At 48.2% G+C, this 25345-nt stretch overlaps 1 protein-coding gene and 1 long non-coding RNA gene across 2 annotated transcripts; one reads left to right on the top strand and one right to left on the bottom strand.

Moving 5' to 3' along the window:
- Positions 1-12364: 12364 nt before the first annotated feature.
- On the top strand, positions 12365-16540 carry LOC123093715 (uncharacterized). Its single transcript, XR_006445515.1, has 3 exons — positions 12365-12608; positions 12718-12785; positions 16065-16540. It is a non-coding gene; the product is annotated as an uncharacterized lncRNA (long non-coding RNA).
- LOC123093713 (sugar transporter ERD6-like 4) lies at positions 16360-23592 on the bottom strand. Its single transcript, XM_044515729.1, has 17 exons — positions 23200-23592; positions 23031-23120; positions 19371-19430; positions 19220-19285; positions 18938-19003; positions 18787-18862; positions 18437-18501; positions 18266-18358; positions 18087-18167; positions 17913-17997; positions 17764-17810; positions 17629-17691; positions 17489-17548; positions 17248-17313; positions 17095-17154; positions 16885-16999; positions 16360-16792 (listed from the first exon to the last, which is right to left on the bottom strand). The coding sequence occupies exons 1-17, from the start codon at positions 23467-23469 to the stop codon at positions 16680-16682; spliced, it is 1476 nt and encodes a 491-aa protein (XP_044371664.1). The 5' UTR covers positions 23470-23592; the 3' UTR covers positions 16360-16679.
- Positions 23593-25345: the final 1753 nt, after the last annotated feature.

Here is a 25345-nt window from a genome sequence, read left to right as displayed (position 1 = left end):
CAACTCTAAATAGAAGGTCTCAAATTCACGACACATAGCATAGCTTAGGTTCATTACATAGTTCCCATCACATAGCACAATAGGTCCATGACATAGTTCATCACAAATTCATGATACAATCCTCAAATAGCAGCACATTCAAGTCTCTATTGGGTCACGCGCGTCCATTTCCCCTTCTTATCGCGTGCCTCATCCTCCTCTTGTGCATCGCCAGCCCTCGCAAGTTTGCCCTCTCCTCTTGACGAGTTGCCTTCTCTTTGCGCGCCCTCTCCTCCTCACGCTTCTTCCGCTCCTTCCTCTCCCTCTCACGACGTTCTTCATCCTCGGCTCTCTGTAAGGATTCTTCAAACAGTCGCTGTCTCCTAACGCAATCTTTAAGTTGGTCTTTTTGGACATCTTCTAGCACTTCATTATCTATCCATGTGAAGTACTTGCAAAGAGGAGGAGGTGACTACACATAAAACAAGTTTTTGTTAGTAATATAAAGTGAATCATAATGGAGAATAGCCTACTTTTCTAACATACCAGTGGGACGTCATAGGCGTTAGTGGGACGCGCGCGATCATGTGCATAGTTCGGACACACAAAATATCTTCTTCCTTCCGTCCACGACTTCTTCCGGTCAGTTGAGACCTTCACCCTGCACTCATCTCCACACCAACATGATGGGGTTTTCACATCCTTCTCCTTCGTCTTGAACAACTTGCCACCTCACACTTGTTCGGCATGTCCTCTTGGTCAGCGCATCGCGGCCTCGTCGTGGAACCGGATGAAGCCATGCCTATGAGAAGAAGAATTGTTAGAAAATTACATTAACAAACTAAATGCAAAAAACACAATACAAGAAAACAAGGAAAATATTGAACAAATATTTACCATTCAAAATTGGTCAACCATTTGGATTATGCAAATAACCAAACGCCGACCAGTTATCAGTCCTCCGTACTCTTTTACCACCACCGGAACCACCTCTACGACCACCAGTACTACCCCCTCTAGGGCCTCCATTAGCGCCACCTCTGCCACGTTGTCCACTCCTAGCACCTCCTCTAGGGCCTCTAGCAACACGGGAACCACCTCTTCGACCACTGGAACCCCCTCTACGACCACCAGAACCCCCTCTGCCACCACCTGCTTGACTCGTGGTTGGATTGCCCTCCTTTGATGTTTTCCTTTTCTTAGAGCATGTTCTGACATTGTGTCATGTATTTTCACATTGACCACAGTTAATAGTGTCCGGAGGCTCCATAAAGTGCCCACTACCAAATTGGTTCATTCCGGTGTATCCAGCTAGGTTGTCCATATCGCCTCTCTACCGTTTCTGTCTGATTCTACCCTTGGGATCAACCTTGAGTGAAGGATCGGGCCTAGGGCTGGGCGTTCGGTTAATATGGTTTATACGGTTCGGTTTATTTGGTTTTTTATAATTTCGGTTTTCACTAAATGGCAACCGAAATAATCACACATAAATTAGCCACCAAACCTTATTAACCAAAATATATCGGTTCGGTTTATTCGGTTAACCGAAAAAACGAAAGTACATCTACCCAACTGTCTAAGAGACCTGACTCATGAGCAGCGATTTACATTCTACAGAATGTATAAAATAATCAGAAGAGCTAGCTTTATGGATACACTAGCTCATGATGGTCGTTTCATACAAAACAATAGTAAAATATTCCTAGTAGATCAAACCAATCACGTGCATGAGGGTACGTTACGTACTATTGTACTTACCTGTACTGAGATTTGACAGATTAGAATGAAAGTACTTGTTGCTGACTGTGGAGCACCGACTCACCAAGCTGGCTCGATGAGCAGTTGATCGCTCGCCTAGGGTTAGAGAGAGGGCGCCGCCTGACGAAGTGATTGAGAGATGGGCAGGGCGCCGCCTGACGAAGTGATTGAGAGATGGGCGATGTCTAGTCTAGGTTTTACGTACGTACGCATGAACGTGGATGTTTGGGAATTAGTAGTAATCGGGGGATGTTGGGCCTGTGGACAAATGGGCTGTCCTCGCAATCACGTACGGCCTCACGGGAAACAGGAATTGTAAATAAGATCGGCTTCTTCGGTGATTACGGTTTTTGATGTCCGGAAACCGAACGTACACCGAACACCGAATAGCGATGGAAGTTCCCACCGAACCAAACAACCGTACACCGAATAAACACACAAATCGGTTAGTCCGGTTTGGTTCGGTTTGGTTTTTCGGTTTTCGGTGTGACAGTGCCCACCAAGCTCCGGGCCATTATAGTCAGGCCACTGTGATGGGTCCAGGAAGGGTTGGAATAGAGGGGCCCATGTCAACCTAGTAGCTTCAAGATCAAACTCATGCATCCTCACGGTTGTCCCATCAAACACATGTATATTTCTTGACGACGACGCCGTCAAAAGATGAGAGCACGGCCAATGATACTTACTAGGCCTCTCGCACTGACACCACCATCTCTTAAGATGCACCTCGAATGCACGACCACCATATGACATACCATATCTTGTTGTCCCACCAGGCTCGTCGATTTTGTAGGTCATATCGTAGGTGTTGAATAGCCTAACTTTCTGTATCGGGGACTTGCTTTGCTGTAATATCACCCACTCTTCAAACTTTGGTGGATATTCCATTTTTTCACCAATCCACTTCACGGTTTCCTCTGAATGCATCAGAAAATACTCATTAAGCTTGAAGAAAGTATATTCCACTATTGCAGTCATCGGCAATGGGCGAGCGCCTCTGAGCACATTGTTAAAACATTCAACCATGTTACTGGTCATGTCACCGTATCTCCAACCTCCTTCGTCATGAGCGCGTGCCCACTTGTGTTTCTCTGGAAAATTTCGTGTTAAGAAATCTTTCCCTCCTTTGTTCGCAGCTTCGTAGAGCTTGTCATAGTGAATGGTGAACAGACCGGTGCTGAAGGCCACGCAAACATGGGTTAGATCCTTGCTCAACTCCTTGCTCTTACATGCCCTGTAAAAGTTTGAAATGAAATGCCTCATGCACCATCGATGGTGGAGCTTTGGAAGTCCTAGAATAACAATGTCCATGGCTTTCAGTATGCCCTGGTGCTGGTCTGGTATAATGCACACTTCTCTATCACCAATGACATTTTCCCTAACATGGCGCATGAACCACTCCCAGTTGTCTTGGTGCTCGAAGGGCACCAAACCAAATGCCACCGGCAACACATTGTCATTGGAGGAGTGCGCCATTGCTACCATGATTGTGCCCTTGTATCGGCCGGTCAAGAATGTGCCATCAATAGACAAAACCGGACGGCAATGCTTAAAGGCCGTGATGCATTGTCCGAAACTCCAGAAGGCACGGTGAAACACCCCATGACCATCATCCTCGACCACATGATACATGTCGGGGTTCCTATGGGCAATCGCTCCCAACAACCGTGGGAGGCGATTGTATGCTTCTTCCCAACTACCATACAACATCCTTAAAGCATTTGACTTGGCCTTCCATGTCTTCCCATACTTGACTTTGTATCCAAACATTTTTTTCACCGTCGTCATGAGGAGCTTCTCCTTCACGGTTGGATCACTTGATACTTCTTTCATTAATTTAAACCCAAGAAACTCAGACGTGAGTTGACGATGTGTCTTAGGCTTCTTTTTTGATGGTGGCCTGCACGAGTGAGTACACACACAACTTGTTAACAACCATTACCCTGTTTTAATTCTTCTTCCATGGACCGCCCATCCTTCTTTGTCACAATGGATGGAGTAATGCACTTTTTGGTCTGAGTGCCCAAAAAGATATGGTCTATGGTTTCTAATAGCATAGTCACTTAGCCATACTTTGAAGGCCTGCAAACTCACAAACTTCAACCCTTTCTTCAAGTAAGCACTCTCGTCTTCATCCTCGTCCCTTGGTTTGCCGGGTTCTGGGCAAGGTCTCGGCTCTATCGCCTTACTCATGCCACCATCAACTACCACCTTGTGGGCCAGCCTGAGATCACGAAACAATGGAGTTCTTATTTCCAAATCGGTCACCTCTATGTCTATACGGTTCTCTCTCTCCGTGAATCCATCCACGTCCAGATCTTCCTCCGGACCTTCATCATCTGAGTCATACGCATATGCACGACCATAGGGGATCTCACGGTCCATGTCCTGCTGCCTGGCAAATGCTTCCAAGTCACCGATGTCATTGCCATGAATCTCATCCTCTTGCTCATCATCAGCACTGCATCCATCCTCTAGTGCAAGGCAAGCCCTTTCAATCTTTCTAACTCTCTCCTCCTCTTGAGACATCTTCTTGTTTTTGCATGCCATGTCAGTCTCACGCTTCCGTCGTTCCCTCTTCGCCTTCTCATTTGCATGAGTCTCATCCTCGTGCCTAGGGCTGGGCGTTCGGTTAATATGGTTTATACGGTTCGGTTTATTCGGTTTTTTATAATTTCGGTTTTCACTAAATGGCAACCGAAATAATCACACATAAATTAGCCACCAAACCTTATTAACCAAAATATATCGGTTCGGTTTATTCGGTTAACCGAAAAAACGAAAGTACATCTACCCAACTGTCTAAGAGACCTGACTCATGAGCAGCGATTTACATTCTACAGAATGTATAAAATAATCAGAAGAGCTAGCTTTATGGATACACTAGCTCATGATGGTCGTTTCATACAAAACAATAGTAAAATATTCCTAGTAGATCAAACCAATCACTTGCATGAGGGTACGTTACGTACTATTGTACTTACCTGTACTGAGATTTGACAGATTAGAATGAAAGTACTTGTTGCTGACTGTGGAGCACCGACTCACCAAGCTGGCTCGATGAGCAGTTGATCGCTCGCCTAGGGTTAGAGAGAGGGCGCCGCCTGACGAAGTGATTGAGAGATGGGCAGGGCGCCGCCTGACGAAGTGATTGAGAGATGGGCGATGTCTAGTCTAGGTTTTACGTACGTACGCATGAACGTGGATGTTTGGGAATTAGTAGTAATCGGGGGATGTTGGGCCCGTGGACAAATGGGCTGTCCTCGCAATCACGTACGGCCTCACGGGAAACAGGAATTGTAAATAAGATCGGCTTCTTCGGTGATTACGGTTTTTGATGTCCGGAAACCGAACGTACACCGAACACCGAATAGCGATGGAAGTTCCCACCGAACCAAACAACCGTACACCGAATAAACACACAAATCGGTTAGTCCGGTTCGGTTCGTTTTTCGGTTTTCGGTGTGACAGTGCCCACCCTTACTCGTGCCTGTCATCATCATCATCACCATGACCACATTGGACATCACCATGACCATCAACATATTGTTCATTAACTTTTTCAAGAGCATGCCCAACAACTTCATTTTCTTGGCTAGGTGGCAGTTGGCTAGAAGTACTGGAGGCATATACCTCAGCACTATCCACAACACGAGCCACACTTGTACTAGGGCTCATAGCATGACACAGGGAGGACACTTGGCGGTTCAAGTCAATATGAACCTGTGGACCTTGCCCCTTCGTAGCAAACAATTCAAGTGACATGTCTTCCGAGGCCGCAACTTTACCCTTGTATATCCTCCAATGCAACTCGGAAATGATAGGCATATTCTTCAGTCGGGATTTTGTTCCCACGCCAACATCATACCTTCCTATTAATTCAACTTTATCATTGGGGTCCATCCAATTCAACATATCTCTTACTTTAATAATAACCTCATCATAACTAGGACTTGTGTCGAATACCACCACTTCCTCGTTGTCCAAATAATGAACATTAATAAGTCTATCATCCATCTAAAAGGGACAACAAACAAGATGAATAAGACAATTATAATGCATAGTTGCAAAAACTATGCAACTCTAATGAAGCAATGACAAATATATATTCCTAATGAGTTGTATCAAAAACATATTAAAACTTATGTACTAAATAAATCATGTCATTTGCTTAACACATAACCTAACCCTAACCATCATATTTATCAAATCCATCATTTGTACCCACAAAATGCATATCCCATTACTACTACCACAAAAACATATTAATTAGCCATCCAATACCAAAGGATTTGAATAAATCTAGAAACTAAGGTGCCACCTAGGGTTACATAATGCCACTAAAATAACAATAAATTACCAACAAAATTTAGGGATCCGAGGGAGATTACCGCAAACAACAAAGGAGAGAAAGATCCACGGAGGAAAATCAAATTTGGAGCGGGATTTTAGTTAGCCTTGAGGTGGGAGAGAGAGAGCGGGGAGCTCTTCTGTGATGCCCGGATAATTAAGCTACAGGGAACCTCTGCTAATGAAGCCACGTCACCTCCGTTACTGTTGCTAATCTTGAGTTACTTCAAAACCGATTCAAATTCCAAATTCAAAAACAAGTCAAACAATTAAAGTTTTCAAAAGTCAAAACTAAAATGTTCTTATTGTGACAAATAATTCGGAAGTGATATTGGTGGAGAAACCAAGACTTTATAAAATGTTTAAATGCACTAAACTAATTAAATCAGTAGTTAAAACCATTAATTAAATGCCTTTTATATTTTGTAAAATATTAAACTATATTATTTTGGGTTGAAACGTTTTGTGGTTGTGACATAATATGAACATCAATTTAGGTGCCACTTTGGTATTTAATTAAAACCAAAATAATTATGAACTAAAAAGAAAACAAAACAAGAAAAAGGAAAAGGGACCCCCCCTCAGTGGGCTTCGGCCCAGCTGGCCACCAGGCCAACCAGGCCGGCCCATCTAGCTACCGTCCCCTTCCTCCTGTTCACAGGGGGGATCGTGCCAGAGATCCCCTGGCTGTGGCCGAGGCATGTCGCCGTGGCAACCATCCGCCTTCCTCCACGGCGCTTACTTGACGCATCCGAGCCCCCTCGTCAAACCCTAGCTCACTCTCCTATCCCCCTCGCGCCGCTCTCTCCTTCCCCGCACGAGCCCGAAGCATTGCCGCCATGGCCTTCGTCGATCTCGCGGCCACTGTCACCCCCACGCCCCGAGACCGCGCCTAGGAGATGCGCCGTCGTCCACTACGTCCTCTAGGAGGACTCATTCGAGCTCTGCGCCTCTCCATCGCCGGATCCACATCATCTTCTACCTCCGGCCATCGGAGCTCGCCGTCGATTCGTCGCCCCCTCTATGCTCCATGACCTCACCGGGCCTTCTTGAGCCCTCTCGATGAGCTCCCTCTCGAAACCCCTCTCTGCCCCGCTCGTTTTGGAGCCCGTAGCCGCCGATACCATGGCCATAGCTCCGCCGTCCGCCGTTGCCATCCGGGAGGTCGTGTTCAACCTCCTCTGCTCGAACCGGTGACACAGACGTGCTCCTGGGATCACCAGGAGGTCAACGAGCCCGACCGCAAGCCTCGCCGTGCCCCGAGACGACGTAACCAACCTCGCCCGTAACCACCGCCACCGCACGTCGTCGTAGCGGTCGACTCCGGCCACCCCCGCGCCAACCACGGCCACCATCGGACGCGGCGCATCACGCCCGTCCCGTAGAGCCCCCAAACACCCTCAGCCGTGCCCTGTGGCGCGTTACCGGCGAGGTCCCGTGCCGCGCCGCCGTCTTGGAGGTCGCCGCCGGCGCATCAACACCGCCCGCCGACGTGGCCGGCCTGGGGCCACCCCCCTGGGTCACTTCCAGCGGGCCCCGCGGGCCCCTATTGACTAAGTTGACTCAGTCAACTTTGCTGACTGGGCATCCCTTGTCAATGACAGTCGGGCCCCACTCACTAATTAACTTCAGTGTAATTTAAAATGTTTAATTAACCTAAGCAGCCGCTGACACCCGGGGCCCACACATTTATTTAACCTTGTTTAATTAAAATAAACTCTGTTAAGGCCTTTTGTCTCTGCCAAGTGGGACCCACTGGCCAGTTTGACCAGTCAGCGGGTCTGTTGACCTGCTGATGTCATGCTGACACCCTGCTGACGTCATAATTCATTTTCTATTAATTTAAATAATTCCAGAAAATGGTTTAATCTTTGAATAATCATAGAAAATAAACCGTAACTCGGATGGAAATGTTTTCTACATGAAAGTTGCTCAGAAAAACATGACGAATCCGAATACGCGGTCCGTTCATCTGTCACATGCCTCTAGCATGCTGAACATGGAACCTTCCCCCTCCGGTCATCTGTCTCACACAGGTCCGGACCGGGAAAACTTTCCCGGATGTTTCCACCCTTTGCCGGTATCACCTCCTACCGCGTTAGGTCACCCCTAGCACCGCTTATTGCCATGTTATGTTCTATGATGCCTTGTGTGCTCCGTATTTACTGTTTCTTCCCCCTCTTCTCTCCGGTAGACTACGAGACCGACGCTGCTGCTGCCCAGTTCGACTACGGAGTTGATGACCCCTCTCTCTTGCCAGAGCAACCAGACAAGCACCCCCCTGATCACCAGATATCGCCTATTCTCCTCTATACTGCTTGCATTAGAGTAGTGTAGCATGTTACTGCTTTCCGTTAATCCTGTTCTGATGCATAGCCTGACATTGTTTCTACATCGGTTGATACCTTACCTGCAATCCTAAATACTTAGTATAGGATGCTAGTTTATCATCATTGGCCCTACATTCTTGTCAGTCTGCCTTGCTATACTATCGGGCCGTGATCACTTGGGAGGTGATCACGGGTATTTACTATACATATGTACATACTACATATGGTGACTAAAGCCGGGTCCGCTCGAAGAGTACCCGCGAGTGATTCACGGATTGGGTGCTGAAAGGACCTTTGTCCCGACGGCTTGAACTTGAAATACTTGTATCCCTTCTTCGATAAGTGGAATGTTTCGCTTGAGCGTCTACTTTGGCGAAACCCTTGTTATCTATGCTATGTATTTGTGGCCTAGCCCTCTATAAGGCACACATTTTTCATACGTGAGGCTATAGAAGGAAAGCAACAATCCTGGAGGAGGAAATAGTTCACTTGTTGGGCACCTAGGCTCCCTATTCGTAAATTCACTTACGTGACGAGCAATTAACAAGGTGCGCTGCGTTTGAATGACATGTTATTTGAATAATATTGCTGCTGTGTTGCAAGTCTCAATCTTCCAAAATAGGAGACGACTATGGACAGAGATACCGGGTAAACGGAGTGCTAGTGATTGCCTTGGTTGATAGTGGCTGTGTGGATCTTTGTGGCGGAGTGACAGGGCAGGTTGAGACCACCTAGGCGAGAGGTGGGCCTGGCCCTGGTCGGCGTCCGCGGTTGCTTCATAATAACACGCTTAACGAGATCTTGGTATTTGATCTGAGTCTGGCCATTTGGTCTATACGCACTAACCAACTACGTGGGAAAGATATGGGCACTCGACGTCGTGGTATCAGCCGAAGCCTTCTAGACGTCAGCGACTGAGCGGCGTGCGCCGGATTGGAACGTAAGCCTACTCTTGTATTAAGGGGGCCAGTTCTGCTTTCGGCCGCCCTCGCAACATGCAGGTGTGCAATGGGCCATGGGCCCAGACCCCTGCGCCATAGGAGTTAGACCGGCGTGCTGACCTCTCTGTTAGGCCTAGGTGGGGCTGCGACGTGTTGATCTTCCGAGGCCGGGCATGACCCAGGAAAGTGTGTCCGGCCAAATGGGATCGAGCGTGTTGGGTTATGTGGTGCACCCATGCAGGGAAGTTAATCTATTCGAATAGCCGTGATCTTTGGTAACAGGACGACTTGGAGTTGTACCTTGACCTTATGACAACTAGAACCGGATACTTAATAAAACACACCCTTCCAAGTTCCACAGACAACCCGGTGATCGCTTTTCCACGGGGCGACGAGGGAAGGATCGCCGGGTAGGATTATGCTATGCGATGCTACTTGGAGGGCTTCAATCTACTCTCTTCTACATGCTGCAAGACGGAGGCTGCCAGAAGCATAGTCTTTGATAGGATTAGCCACCCCCCTCTTATTCTGGCATTCTGCAGTTCAGTCCACCGATATGGCCCTTTACACATATACCCATGCATATGTAGTGTAGCTCCTTGCTTGCGAGTACTTTGGATGAGTACTCACGGTTGCTTTTCTCCCTCTTTTCCCCTTTCCCTTCTACCTGGTTGTCGCAACCAGATGCTGGAGCCCTGGAGCCAGACGCCACCGTCGATGATGATTCCTACTACACTGGAGGTGCCTACTACTACGTGCAGGCCACTGACGACGACCAAGAGTAGTTTAGGAGGATCCCAGGCAGGAGGCCTGCGCCTCTTTCGATCTGTATCCTAGTTTGTGCTAGCCTTCTTAAGGCAAACTTGTTTAACTTATGTCTGTACTCAGATATTGTTGCTTCTGCTGACTTGTCTATGATCGAGCACTTGTATTCGAGCCCTCGAGGCCCCTGGCTTGTATTATGATGCTTGTATGACTTATTTTATTTTTAGAGTTGTGTTGTGATATCTTTCCATGAGTCCCTGATCTTGATCGTACACGTTTGCGTGTATGATTAGTGTACGATTAAATCGGGGGCGTCACATCTTCTTTGTTCTTCTTTCTCAGGATGGAAGATTGGGATTGGGGAGAGTTTGTGGGGTGGGCCCTACAAACTTTCCCCGTGACCACATATCTCTCAGGGGGGGTAGACGCCAAGGTTCCCGGCGTCTAGGGTCGGGGTCGACAATTGCCACGTCGGACGGTCAACTTGGCGGACCAGGGAGGTGGGCCAGACCTAAATGCCACGGACCGCGGCGTTTTCAGTGCAAGCAGAACGCCGCGGATGTTGGCATCTCGGTTTGGGTCAGATCTGAAAAAATTCAAAAGCGGGTCAAATCGTGCTAAACTCGGCCACATGGGTCAAAACAGTGAAAAAGTCCTCAGGCCTCACCCAGCTCCTCTTCTGGCGAAAACCCCCTGCCACACGCGACGCCCCCGTCCCAACAACAACACCACGAAATCCAGCCAACCACCGCTTCCCGAACTGCCCCGCGCTCCATCCAGGCAACCGCCGCCTCCCCACCACGTCCCACTCGCCTCCCGACCAACCATTGCCTCATCATCCCTTCGGCTTAGAGCATCTCAAGCCGCGCCCCCAACAAGGCCCCCAAGGCGACTTTTCAGCCGCCGACGCCAAAAAATCGGCCCAGTCGCGCCCCCAGGGGCCCATTTTTCGCCGGCTCGGGCCGAAATTGGCGCCGGCGGACCCAACCCGAACCCGGCGCGCTGGGGGGCGCTCAGGGGCGCCGGCCGCCGGGTGAATCGTTTTTGGCGCGAAAGCGCCGGTGGCAGCCGCGTCGTGGGGCAGCCGCGTCAGTGACACCGCCCGCCTCGTCTTCCCGATGCCTCGATTTCCCGTGGGGAATCAATGGCAAGGCTGCGCCGGTCAGCTTTTCCATTGATTCCTCTCATGGGCGGCGCGTCACGGGGCGGCGCGCCGACGCGCGTCGACGCCTCCCCTCCCTCAGCTATATATGGTCTCGCACGTCAAGACTCCCTAAAGACGGCGAGGGAGCGCCAGCGCGCCGCCCTAGAGCGCTTCGCGCAGCGCCGCCGAGGCCGCGACGAAGGCGGCGGCGTCATCATCGACGGCAGCGACAATGACGACGACGCGCCGCCGCCGCCGCCACCAGCCGGGGAGGGGTCCAGCAGGGGCACCCGAGTCAAGGAGGAGAAGGCCGACGATGGCGGCGACGACGACAACTTCTCGGCCTTCAGCAAGTTTTTTTCGACTAGTTTTTATATGTAATGGCGTGTTTTAGCCCAAATTTGCGAATATAAAAGCCCAAGTTTGCCGAAAAGTGGCGTGTTTCAGCCCAAGTTTGTCTACTTTTTTTTTCACGCTGGGGCCGGCCCTGGGGGCGGCGGCTGGGGGCCAACTCGCCCCCAAACCCACTTTTTACGCCGGGTCACCCCCAGGCGGCGATTTTAGGCGCCCCCTGAGGGGCCAACGGCTGGAAATGCTCTTACCTGCAGCTGGGGGAGGTCTCGACCTGGAGCTGGAGGAGGTCTCAACTATAGCTGGCCAAACGGGCCGGGATAGTTGGGCCGGCCCGGTAGCACGGCTGGCACGGCACGGGCCTGGCACGACACGGCACGTGCTAAACGGGCCAGGCCCGGCATGCGGCACGCCATGGGCCGTGCCTGTGCCTGAAGGGCGAGCACGCGGGCCGGCACGGCACGGCCCGATTAACTTTTTAATATTTTTTTATGTATCCTAATATGGGCCAACAGGTAAAAATAGGCTAAAAAACGCCCAATGCGTAAAATAGGAGATAGATTAGTGGGCCTGGCGTGCCGGTGGGCCGGCCCGATTAGCATACGGGCCGTGCCTGAGCTGCAGGCTCCAGCACGCGGGCTGACACGGCACGGCCCGTATAATAATCGTGCCTAGGCGGGCCGGGCCGTGCCAGGCACGATTAGGATGGGCCGTGCCGTGCCGTGCCGGGCCGGCCCGTTTGGCCAGCTAGTCTCAACCTGCACCTGATCGCGCGCGCCGCTGCCGCGAGGTCCACCACCTACAGTCGGCGCTACGACAACCACCCACCCGCCGCGCCAGCCAGCCCACACCAGTACCGCCTGCATCCCGCCGACCCTCCGGCCCCCAGCGAGCCGCTGTCCCTCCCTCTCCTGGGTCCGCCAGCCCCGGCGACGCGCGCCGCCGCCCACCAACTAGGATCCCGCCACTTCAACTTGTTCTGAACGGGAGGTACCTACTCTTCGACTAATCGATCGATTGGTTTGCGTCCGTCGGTTCGATTGATTCCTAGATCGATCCATGTGCTCTCTGTCTCCCAGACTAATTGGTGTTCTTGCAGCTACAGTGCTGGCCGGCTCTGCTCCTGCGGGACTGCACTCAATCATGGCAGCTCCGGCTGAACTTCAGGTACCAACTAAAAACAGAGGAGACAGTAGTATTTTGGTTCTGAGCAACACATGCCCTTTCTTTTTTAGTACAATAAATGCCTGAATTTTGTTTCCAACGAATGCTAGTATTTTGGCTAGCTAGCTAGCGCGCTGCTAGTTAGCAAATTCCACGTCCGTGCTCCTTCATGGTACTGCTATCTGCTGCTATAATTCTCGTGGAATTTGCTCCCAACCTTTCTCTTTTGGTAAGAAATAAAAGTAGTTTTGAAAAGAATGATATTTTGTCGGGCAGGTATCTCTCTCACTCGCACTGCTCCTTGAAAATGTTCCCTATACTGATTTTGATAACTTAGGTACCATCACCGCAGTAATTTTGACACTAAAAAAATTTGCTGAAACATATAACCCCGGTAATTTTCTCTATAAATAGTTGGTAATATACACACCATGGACTAGATAACTTACACACAAACACCACAATACTTTTGAGTCACGAGTAAAAAACATAGAAAACAAACCTTCGATAAAATATACGCACCACAGATTTGATAACTTACGTCTAAAATACCACAATAATTTTTTGTTCGATGAAAAAAAAAGTTGTTGTAAACATACAATGGTAAATTTTGTGTACATAGCATGGTAGTTTAAGCACCGCGGACCTGTTAAACTGCCTACAAAAACCATGGTAAGTTTTAGATCCCAGAATTTTATTTTGTTCAAACATACCCCCACTAATTCAAAAAAACATGGTAGTATAAGCAACTCATAACCGATAACTTACATACAAACACCATGATAACTTTTGCCCTAGGAAAAATTTGTTGGAAAATATACTCTTGCTAACTTATTTGTACATAGCATGGTAATATATGCCCCCTAGACCTGATAACTTACGTCCAAACACTTCGGTAATTTTAACTAGGATAATAATCATTGCAAACTACCCTCGACAGCTTCTGTGCAAATAACACGGTAATGTACGTCCAAACACCGTGGTAATTTTGGATAAGGAAAAGTTTTAGAGAATACTCGCTGTAATTTCTATGTAAATATCATGGTAATTTAGGCCTCGCAGACATGATAATTTACTTATAAACGCTGCAGTAATTTTGACTAGGTGAAAATTTATTGAGAAAATAATTCCTGTTAATTTTTATGTAAATATAATGGTAATTCACACACCGCAGACATGATAACTTACGAACAAACACCGTGTTAACTTTTGACTCTGAGAAAAGAGTATTTAACAAAAACTACCACAATTCACGGAACCGTGACGAAAAACTACCACTTTACGATTTTGTGCGAAAAACTACCGCTTTTTTCCTAAACTGTGGCAAAAAACTATCAAGTCTGAAAAGAGCCTGATTAGGCTCTTTTAAGCGCGTTTCTGACAGAGTTGGCCCACACATAAGCAGGCTAAAAAAGCAATCGGGTCCCTGTTTTCTTTTTCAAAAAGCAATCCAGTCCTTGTGAGGCCGCCGGCCAGGGGCGCGACCAGGGGCGCGGCGGGGCCAGGCGCGCGGCCACGGGCGCGGACAGGGGCGCTCGGCCACGGGCGCGGCCAGGCGCGCGGCCACGGGCGCGGCCAGGGGCGGCGGCCACGGGCGCGGCCAGGGGCGCGGCGGGGCGGCGCGCGGCCACGGGCGGGCGGCCATGGGCGTGGCCACGGGCGCGGCCAGGGGCGGCGGCCACGGGCGCGGCCACGGGCGCGGCGGGGCGGCGCGCGGCCACGGGCGGGCGGCCATGGGCGCTTGGCCACGGGCGTGGCCACGGGCGCGGCCAGGCGCGCGGCCACGGGCGCGGCCAGGGGCGGCGGCCACGGGCGCGGCCAGGGGCGGCGGCCACGGGCGCGGCCAGGGGCGCGGCGGGGCGGCGCGCGGCCACGGGCGGGCGGCCATGGGCGCGGCCAGGCACCCCAGGGGGCTCGGCTAGGGGCGCGGCGACGGGCGCGCGGCCAGGGCGGCAAGGCCAGGCACGCAGCCCATGGGCACGGCCAGGGGCGTGGCGGAAGGACTGGATTGCTTTTTTTTTTAAAAGGGACCCGATTGCTTTTTTAACCCACTTATGTGTGGGCCAACTCTGTCAGAAACGCGTTTAAAAGAGCCAAATTGGGCTCTTTTCAGACTTGGTAGTTTTTTACCACAGTTTAGGAAAAAAGCGGTAGTTTTTCGCACAAAATCGTAAAGTGGTAGTTTTTCGTCACGGTTCCGTGAATTGTGCTAGTTTTTGGTTAAATACTCCTTAGAAAAAGATGTTGAAATATACCCCGATAAATTGTGTGTAAATAACACGGTAATGTACGCACCACATAATACTCGTACAAACACCACGGTAATTTTTGACTCAGGGGAAAAGTTGTTAAAAACATTTTCCCGTATAACCTTTATGTAAATAGTATGATAATTTACTCATGCAGATCTGATAACTTGTGTATGAACATCATGGTAACTTTTGTGATCTGGGGGTGAAAAAATTATTGAAAACGTACACGCAGTACCTTCTATGTACCTAGCATGATGATTTACACACCGCAAACATGATAACTTTGGTACAAAACATCATAGTAAATTTGTCCAAGTGATTTTTTTTATGAACACGTGATAACCTCTGTCTAAATAACGTGATAATTTACTCATCGCAGATCTAATTATTTACGTACAAACACCATGGTAACATTGACCGAAAGGGGGGTGTTGAAAAATACACCCCCAATAACTTATCTGCAAATATCATGGTAATATATGAAGCCCATACCTGATAATTTAAGTACAAACAGAGAAAAAACTATTGAGAAACATACCCCAAAAACTTGAGTGAGAAAAGCATGGCAACATTAGAACTTCGTACCTGATAACTTACGTGCAAACATCATGATATTTTACATCTTGAAAGGAGTGAAGAGGACGCCCGGGTTTGTGAACCGTGTGAGACGTGCAGAAAAAATGATAGAACTAGGGTGTATTGTTCTAAAACCCATACAAATGAGGCTGCCAGTTTGGATTTTCAGTTACTAATCATTGCCTTTTTTTGTTTATTCTTGTTTCAGGAAGATATAACTAGTGTGTAAGTTGTATGTAGTCAGATAAGTGGGCTAGCGCAGTTGGATGTTGCAACTTACTCCCTCCGTTCCAAATTACTCGTCACTGAAATGGATGTATCTAGAACTGAAATACATCTAGATACATCCATACGTGCGACAAGTAATTCCGAACGGAGGAAGTAGTTTCGTATAAGAGGGTCTGGGTTCGACTCTCTTTCAATGCCTTTTTTTTTTGCCTATTTTAAACTACAGGCCCGAAAAAAACTGGAGAAGATGGGATCCAAGGAGGGTGGTTGCTCGGGAGGAGGTGGGATCGAAGGTAGAAGAGTCGTGTGATACTTTTAGCAATGTGGCACACGTGTGCCAAATATCACAGTCATACCCCTTGGTTCCTAGAGAAACATCCATCGGTTTCCTAGAAAAACATCCATCGGTGTTCTATTCCTTGCTTTGAGATTTGCACTGTGCATTTCGAACCCTTCTCTCTTCGCCAGCGAACGCTTCTCGAGATAAGGTGTATGTCACAATGGTGCAAATATTCACCACGTTCACATGAACACTTTGAACTAGCAGTAAAAATTTGAGAACAGAGCAGGATAATCTCAATGTTCTATTTTGCGTGGGTATCACAGCGGGAGCTGACCACCAGCTGCACCTGCACGGAACCCAGAGAAGAGAGCAGAGCATACTAATCACATGCCCCCTTTACATAGTCATCTGAAGAAATGGATGTACAGGAATATACAGACGACAAAGTTTTTTTTTTTATGATCGGCCTTCATCGAGCCATCGGACTGGTAAAAAGAAGACGATGCCCAGCTTGAAGAATAATTCCAACATATATGCGTCGAAAACTACCGACTGAGCTCACCGGAACGACCATTGTATCTCCTCTAGAGTTCTTCCCTTGGTCTCCGGCACCCAGAGGATGATGAACACGAGGGTGAACGCGCTCACGAGCGTGTAGCACACAAAGGTACCTGCCAAGATCGTAAACAAACAGAAATGATCTCCATCGAGTCCATGACACGGGTTCATAATTCTACTTGAGGGAAGAGGGAAGAGTGTGAACCTCCAGCGCTCCAGCTGAGCAGCAAGTTTGCGGTCATTGTTATCCCAAAAGAGGTCAGCCAGTTGGCGAGCGTCGCGAAGCTTCCCGCGAGGCTCTTGATGCTGACCGGGAGGATCTACAAACACATAACAAGTCCAAAAGTATGGTTATGTGAATGCCTAGTCCACATTACCTATGGTCTATGTGCAGTGGGCAGATTCACTATATTACCTCAGACATTATGATCCATGGAATGGCGCCCATACCGAAGGAGAAGGTGAATACATAAGCCTGAACAAGTGTCAGGTTAGTATTTCGGGCACAGCTCATGGATTTGCGATGTAAATTTTTAGACCAAAAAATCTAGTTGGCGGATGGACATACCACAATAGCAAGCAAGGAGACCATGCTTAATATGTAATACATGTCAGAATCTTGTGGAACGTTGTCCTGGAACAGTAAATCATGATAATATAAGAAGGTATTCAGCACAAGAGGCCCTGCAATACTATCACCAATAAAAAAAATATCCCCGATCCACGTAATAGACTATTATGAGGGTGTGGTATATGGATTCTGTATTTTATTTATACTGGAACCCTATACTAAAGAAACCTCAACATACCTTGAGAAAAAATATGACGGCAACCGCAAGAAGGCTTAGAGTCATCCCGGCAGAAGAGATCTGGGAGTTGAAGCAAGAGCCAAATTATAGTTACAGAAAACTACAGTAACAAACTGGTTTCACAGAGAGGAGGAAGTTACAATAAGTAGGATCCGCCGGCCAGCTCTGTCTAGTAACCAGCTTGTAATTCCAGTGGCAAGAAGCTGATGAAAAATGTTGTCAGCACCTTAATGTGAACTACCAAGAGACAAGAAAAGATCTATCAAGTTACGCACCGCAATAGCTCCAAGTCCACATGCGGCCAAGTTGCTGTTTGTAAGACCTGAAGGGCTTTTCATGTTAAATATAGAAGCTAAAATTGACTATAATATAACACTATAATATTGCACTGAAGGACATTTAGTGACCAAATTGTACAACTTGCCTGCAGCTTTGAAGATGTTGCCTGCATAAAACAGTATAGCGTTGATCCCACTTAGCTGTTGTAGTACAAGCAGGCCAATTCCTAGCTGCAAGGTTGTACCACAATCACGATAACGATAACAAAATGCAATTGTGAATTTTGGTATGAAACAAACCAGCAAGTCAAGGAAGTTACTATGAGGGGCATGCAGAATTTCTTTTGTTTTAACTCTTGGAAACGGATCGCCGTCGTTTTGTTTGCTGATGCTACCGCTGTCTGCATGATGTTAAAGCAAACATTGGTGACTACACTGAAAGTCACATAGAGACATTTGTACTTACTTAGTCTAGAAGAAAAAAAGGGCAGGTGCTTGCCTTTATATCATTCACCTCTGAGGTGATGTCGGTCTCAGATCCTCTCAAAACTTGTAGAGAGGCTTCGAAATCATCCATCTTGTTCATCTTTGCCTAGAGATTGATGCACAAGAGTAGTTAATAAAAATTTCAGAAAGATGCAGCATTTTGTATACATTTGCGTATACAAACCAGCGATCTTGGAGATTCTGGAATGAAGAATAGGCCAGGTATCAATATTGTGCATGGCAAGGCTCCTAGAAGAATCACAACCCAGAATCAGAGATTTTGAAACTAGACGCATACACATTCGCTTAAGCCCATAAAATACTGGCTAAATCAACATAGATTACTGACACAGTAACTTTTCCTTCAAAAGTTTGAACGGAAATATTTGCCAAGGATATCTCAGGATTCTAGTCATAGTTGTCAACATGGCATTTACTGTTACTGGTCCTGTGAACTTAAATATCAGAGGTTAAGTGAAAACTGACAGTGAAAATAACAAAGTTCAGTAACGCGTCGGCACTTAGTCATGTTACCTATCACCGCAAGCATCCTCCAAGGAACAAGCATGCCGAGCACATAGGCCAACACCATCCCAATTGTTACAGATAACTGCGGAATGAACAATTGCACAATGAGTCCAGCATAAGCAAGCTATTAGGTCTTTGCTTGGGAGGATAGGCCTACCGGGTTCACGCAGCCTAGAGCACCCCTCTTGTTCTGAGGAGAAATCTCTGCTATGTATACGGGCACCTGTTATCACATAACTCTCAGATCAAGACCAAGTATTTTAACCAGTCCGAGGTTCTTTTGACAACAAATAAACTTCACAATGGGATGGCCAACTTTGTTCCCACAATACCGACATCCTGTTGATATTTTTTTTTCTGAACAACTTAACCAGATAGACATGTGTGCATAGATCTTCTATGCAAAGAATAAGCAGGCACAGAGTGTTGTTAAACGAACCGTGTAGGATATGATACCAACACCAAATCCTTCAAGCAGTCGCCCCATATACAGAAACGCAGTATCCTGTAAAACAAACGCCGAGAAGTGCCAAGTTCAGAAGCAGCAAACAGTGAAACTAAGCTCCGGAAAAGAAGGCATGTTGACATACTTTTGCCGATGAGATGGCGAGCCAACCGAGGATGTTAGGAATAGCAGCAATCACCAATGCCTGGAAAATTAGTTCGCAACATTGTTAGAACTCAAGAGAAGATCATTAGTTTGGCCAGCTACTGAAACATCGCTAAGATTCGGCCGACATACGGAAGTTTGACACAGCAATAAAGAATTCAGCAATAGATCACTCATTTGTTCGGCTAAAAACCACCGGTCTACTGCAATCTTTTTGCAAGAAGCGTTGGTGGTTCGCTAAACGGTCTGTGACGCTCTTTCTGACGCGAGGGGCATTTTCACGAACACCTCGCGTGCGCGCCAGCGCGTACTCGCGCGAACCGGGTGTTGCGGCTCAGCTCCCGTCGTACTTTGAGACGACGATCCTAGCTGGCTCGCGGCGCGGCGCAGCTTGTGGAGCCCCACTGCTCAACCCGCCCATGGGAGGCCGGAGCGTCGTGTCATGTCATGTCGCCGCGTCCCTCGTAATCTCCTTTCATTTTATTCAACCGCACCTTGATCAGCTTGAGCTAGATTGGTGACCCGCACATTTGCGCTGCTAACTTTGATTATTTTTTAGAGAAAGAAAAGAATGGGGTTTCTGGCAAAATCTTTGGTGTTTTTTTTTGCGGGTGTGTTATACTCCCTCATATCCGTAATATAAGACGTTTAACGAAATCCTAGTCAAATTCCTGAAGTTTCCAATTTTCGCCCTCATACGTGTGTCACGCACGAACACCACACTTCGCTCTTCCTCACCTGGCTCGCGCTCCCCCACCGCGTCGCCACCGTCTTCCTCACGCTCCCCCACCTCGTCACCGCTGCCCCCCCCTCCCGCGCTGCCTTGCTCTCGGATTTCCTGGTTTTCGCCGCCTCTCTTGCTCTTCATCTTCTCCCCCAAAGCGCCGCCGATAGAGTGGCCAAGGTTGCTTTTTTCTGCACAAAACACCGGCGTTGCTCGCCTGGACACCAAGATATGTCAGAGGCGTTGCTGGATTTGTTTTCCTCTTGCTGGCGATGCTGCCGGGGTCGACCTTGGCATCACCGACATGGATCCCGCGGTACCAGAGCTCGGTGGTGCCACAACGACCACACCACAGGAGATGAGGTGGACGCAAGGCGAGATGAGGCGGGAGGGCGAGGGACCTGGAGGAGGTGAATCGAGCGTGGTAGGCCAGACCTGGAAGACGCGCATCTGCTACTGCTGGCTCAAGCGCGGAAATTCGTACCTGGAGACGGCGAATCCTGGGCGTCACAACCACTTCTGCCGGCGTGAGTAGCCTTTAGATGGTGGACGCGTGCTGACTTTGTTGCATCCACAAGGGAGCTGCCTGACGACGGCCCTGTAGACTATGGACCGTTGTTTCCGACAAGTTAAGGAGGGAGGGGGATACTTTTGTAGAATTATTTGTATTTGGGAGTTGTTGGAAAATTCTCCAACATCTTATATTTCGGATCGGAAGGAGTATATAAGAAGATACATACTCCATCCATTCACAAATATAAGATTTCCAACTTTTTGTGAATCGGATGATGTTTTAATGTGTCTGTTCACTCATTGCAGTTTGGATGTAGTCCATATTAAATAATCTTTTTGTGTAGCATGCAAATAATTGCATTATTTAATGAACGAATACTTAAATAACATGTATATGTATTTCCTTGCTAGAAAACATTAATATGTATTTAGAAGAAAAATGATTAAGTTTAATACCCCCCCCCCCCCCCCCCCCCCCGCGCACCACCACCACCACACTCCATATCATGTTTTTTGTTCTCAAAATAAGGCTATGGCGTTCGTAACAGAGAAGAGGCGTCCCGATACCTCCTCCTCCTCCGAAGTTCCACTGGGTCGCCTCACGAGAAACTCCTCCTAGGACCAGGGTTGTCTCGCTTCCCACCGGCGCCGCCGCTGATTTGCTTTGTATTTGGTGGCCTTATGACCATGGAGGCGCGATGGACATCGGCCCTCGTCTGTGGGAGGGCTCCTGCTCTGTTTTTAGGTCTTTATTTAGGGCTGATTAGGGTTTGTGTCCTACTTAGATAGGCAAGAAGGCTGGTCCGCTTTGTATTTGGTGGCCTTATGACCATGGAGGAGTGATGGACCTCGGCCCTCGTCTGTGGGAGGGCTTCTGCTCCGTTTTTAGGTCTTTATTTAGGGCTGATTAGGGTTTGTGTCCTACTCAAGGAGGCGAGACGGAGGCGGATCCTTGTAGTTGGAATAAGGTCCTTCCCGCCTAGTCCTGTTCCGGCGATGCGTACAACATCGTTGGAAGAGCGTGCGGAGATTGAATTCTTCTGATCTACATTTGTCTTCATCGCCATCGGTTATTGTTGTTGTGCACTGGTCCTGTAGGGCCTTAGCCCGACGACTTTCCGACTATCTACTACAACAAGTTTTGCCCAGCTCCGCTGAAGGAGGGGCGACGACGGCGGCGCGCTCCAGTTCTTGTAGTCGTCAGTAGGTGGTCAATGGACGTGGATGAAATTTTATTATTTCTAGTGTTATTTGTACTGCCATGACAGTTGATGAATAGACTGAAGATTTTCTTGCAAAAGAAAAGACTATGACGTGTTGGGACCGGTCCTGTTGAGGTTCTGGAGTTAGCTGATTGTAAGGATATTGTCATTGAGTAATACGAGTATTTCTCCCCAAAAAAAGGCGTGGTCATTTTGAAAATGGTAAGGCCTCTTTTGATTTAGAGGAATCTTGTAGGAATTTCATACGATAGGATTTTTATAGGAAAAATCTCTTTAGAGCCCTTTAGTTTTTAGGAATGGAATACTAGTCCTGTGGAGGAATTCTTCGTATCCTCCACATTTCATAGAAAAATAAACATTAGCTTAGAATCAATAAAAAAAATATTCCTGCTCATAGGATTTGAGATACATGTCATCTCATTTTCTATGACTTTTCTATTCGTACAATTTTCCTACCCTACGACTGTCTCTATCCATTTGGCCATGTCGACCTCGGCCTACCGTACGCATACTGTTCTCCTCCTCCTGGCAAGCGACGGCGACCTGTTCTTGCCGTCTGGGACTCTCCGTGATCGCGATAATTCATTGTTTTTTTCCTGGCGCTCAGCAATGATTCATCGACGCTGCAGCACACTGCGCGGGACCAATTGTAGGCTAGCTAGTAGTAGTAGTAGTAACACGTGTATTGTAGCACAGCAGTACGTGTGTATGAGGGCGCATGCATGCATGCCACGTCCCCACACCTTTGGTTTCTAGTGCTGCAGGCAGCAGCTAGTGTAACCATGGTCTAGTCCACGGTGGTGCCCAGATGAGGAAAGTCCCGACCGCTGGGATAACATAATTAAGTTTAGATTCAGAAATCTTGTCTCCATTTGTTTTTTTTTTTTGCTTTTAAATAAGAAATGGTATGATTGATAGGTTGTCCGTTTCAACAAAATATTACTACTAGATTGATTACATCGGTACGTATTTGCTACCGCAAGGGATGGGAGTATATATCGATAGATACCATTCGACATGAATGTTGGGCTACAAACAATGAAGGGATGGAAGCATCGATTATCAACGGAAAGGATTTACATCGACTATTTTGAAGTGTGATGAGGCAACATGTAACAAACCGGTCGATCTGGCAGTGGAATAGTTAGAAGAAGACGATGGAGGGGGAGAAAATTCTCACCGCTTTGTGGCCAACGTGCTCCACCATCTGGCCGCTGGCGATGGCCCCCGCCATGGCGCCGATGTTGGAGAGCGAGCCGAACACCGAGAACTGCAAGCAGCCAGCGTCCTCAGTCAGTAAGATTCCCGGACCAGGACGACTGTAAACAAAGGCGGGCTATGGAGGTGACCTCGGAGATGGAGAGGCTGAGGTCGCGGGTGATGGCGTCCTGCGTCGGCGAGGAGAAGCCGCCGGTGAAGCCGAACTGGATGGGGCCAAGCGCCACGATGAGCGTGCAGAGCAAGGCGGCGACGTGGGACTCGCGCATCATGGCCATGGAGGAGGATGCCGTGAGGTTCGACCCCATCTTGTACCAGCTCCCCGTGTTCACCAGCAGCGGCTTCCGCATGTCCATGTCGTCGTGGTCGCTCTCGTGCCCTCCTCCGGCGTTGCCGTTCATGGCGCCTGCAGGCTCGTTTGCTGATGGACGAGCGAGAGGGAGGGAGGGAGAAGAAGAAGACGATGTCGACTTTGAAATGGGGAGGGGTGGTGGGGTGGGGGTGGGATGGGCTCGTCTCTAGGTAGCTTGTTTGCCGATCGAGCTTAATATATGCGTAGGCAGGGCTCAAAGTCAGGAGCTAAAACAAGAAAGTTCTTCTTTTCTTTAGCGGTTGGGCATTATTCCCTAGCTAGTGCTATAGATTCTTCAGGCTGCGACTTTTGCCTATAAAACCCAAGCAACCATTTCCCTTTGAATCGATCCGGTCGCCTCCTCTCTCTGTTGCGGAGTAGTCCTACAACAATCTGTTGTGATTACATCGTCCACACCATATCTTCTAAGTATCAGATTTGCTTTTTGTCTGTTTGGGTTGTCCGTCACTCGGCGTCTGCCCTCCTTTTGATTTGGCTCGACCGTGCGCCCAACACACGAGACCCATTTTATATCCAAGTATAAATTTTAGGTCATGCCAGCGGTCATATGCCATCGCCCAAAATTCATGCCAGCGCCATACCAGCGACCGACATACATGCCAGCCTAAAAAAAAGACACCACATAGTTCATGTTTGCTCACTTGCTAGTGGCCGTCACACATGCCAGTACATAAAAAGAGGTGGGAATTCGCCACGCCATCTTGGCCGTGGTCATGCCAGCACGCTTGCCGGTCATACAAAAAAAAAGGATGGCGCTCTCCGCCATAGATCACTCGTCCTTGAACTTGAGCATCTTCTCGAACCATGGAATCCTCCTCGGCGACACGGTGTTCAAGTCCACCTTCATGATCTCGATCCCCATCATCATGCTAGCGAGCGCCACTTCTTTTGCCTTTCTCTTGGCATTGGCGGCCTTGATCTCGAGCATCTGGCTTTCTTCTCCGCTTCCATCGCAAGCATCTTGGCTTGCTTCTCCGCCTCGTGGTCAAACCTCATCCTTTGGATCTCACTAGTAGAAAAACACCTAATAGTCCCGGTTCGTAAGGGCATTTAGTCCCGGTTCATGAACCGAGACTAATGGATCGTTACTAATACCTGCATCCATTAGTCCCGGTTCAAACACGAACCGGGACCAATGTGCCTCCATGTGGCTCTGTGCGCCGAGCCCAGTCAGGGGGGCCATCCACGCGTCAGCTTTCCAGTGGCTGGGGTTTTTGTTTTTTTTTGAAAGGAGGAGGGGGGGGGGTTGGGGGTTTTGGGGGGTTAATTTAGGTGTTTCATATATTGTGTTAGCTAGCTAATTAATAGAGAGAAGTGTCCTCTCTTATGTCCGTGCTTGGTCGACGCTACGTACTATATATACATAAGTGATCGAGAGAATCATTGAGTACAGAAGTTCGTCATGCATACCGAGAGAAGTGATCGATCGACCTCTCCTTCTCTAAGAGATTGGTCGAACAACAAGTTTTCGTATATCATGTATCCAACGCTACTGGCTACATACATGTACAATATGTATAAGATCTCTTAATTACAATCCCCTAGCAATTGAAATCAATTTCCACATGGTATTCTCCGGCTTTATTGATGACGTGGTCAAGAAAGAATCCCGCCAATTCCTCTTGAATTGCTGTCATGCGATCTGGTTCTAGGAGTTCATTCCGCATCTGCCACGTCTAGTTTGAAGAAGGGGGTTAATTAATACATATATATGAATGAAACTCAACAGAAATGATGGTGTAATAAAATGAAATTGTGAATATTATAGCTTACGCACTTCATATTGTCTTTGAGAGTAGCCCCGCTTGTTTTTCAAAGTCGCGTTGTGGATGAACTCGCACACGTAGTATCCACAGAAATCATTCCATTCTTCCTGCCACAAGCACTTTACGAGAAATAGAGGT

Source organism: Triticum aestivum, chromosome 4B, assembly GCF_018294505.1.
Source record: "Triticum aestivum cultivar Chinese Spring chromosome 4B, IWGSC CS RefSeq v2.1, whole genome shotgun sequence".
Lineage (NCBI taxonomy): Eukaryota > Viridiplantae > Streptophyta > Magnoliopsida > Poales > Poaceae > Triticum > Triticum aestivum.
Note: the sequence above shows the minus strand (reverse complement) of the source record. Positions and strands in the feature narration are given on the sequence as shown.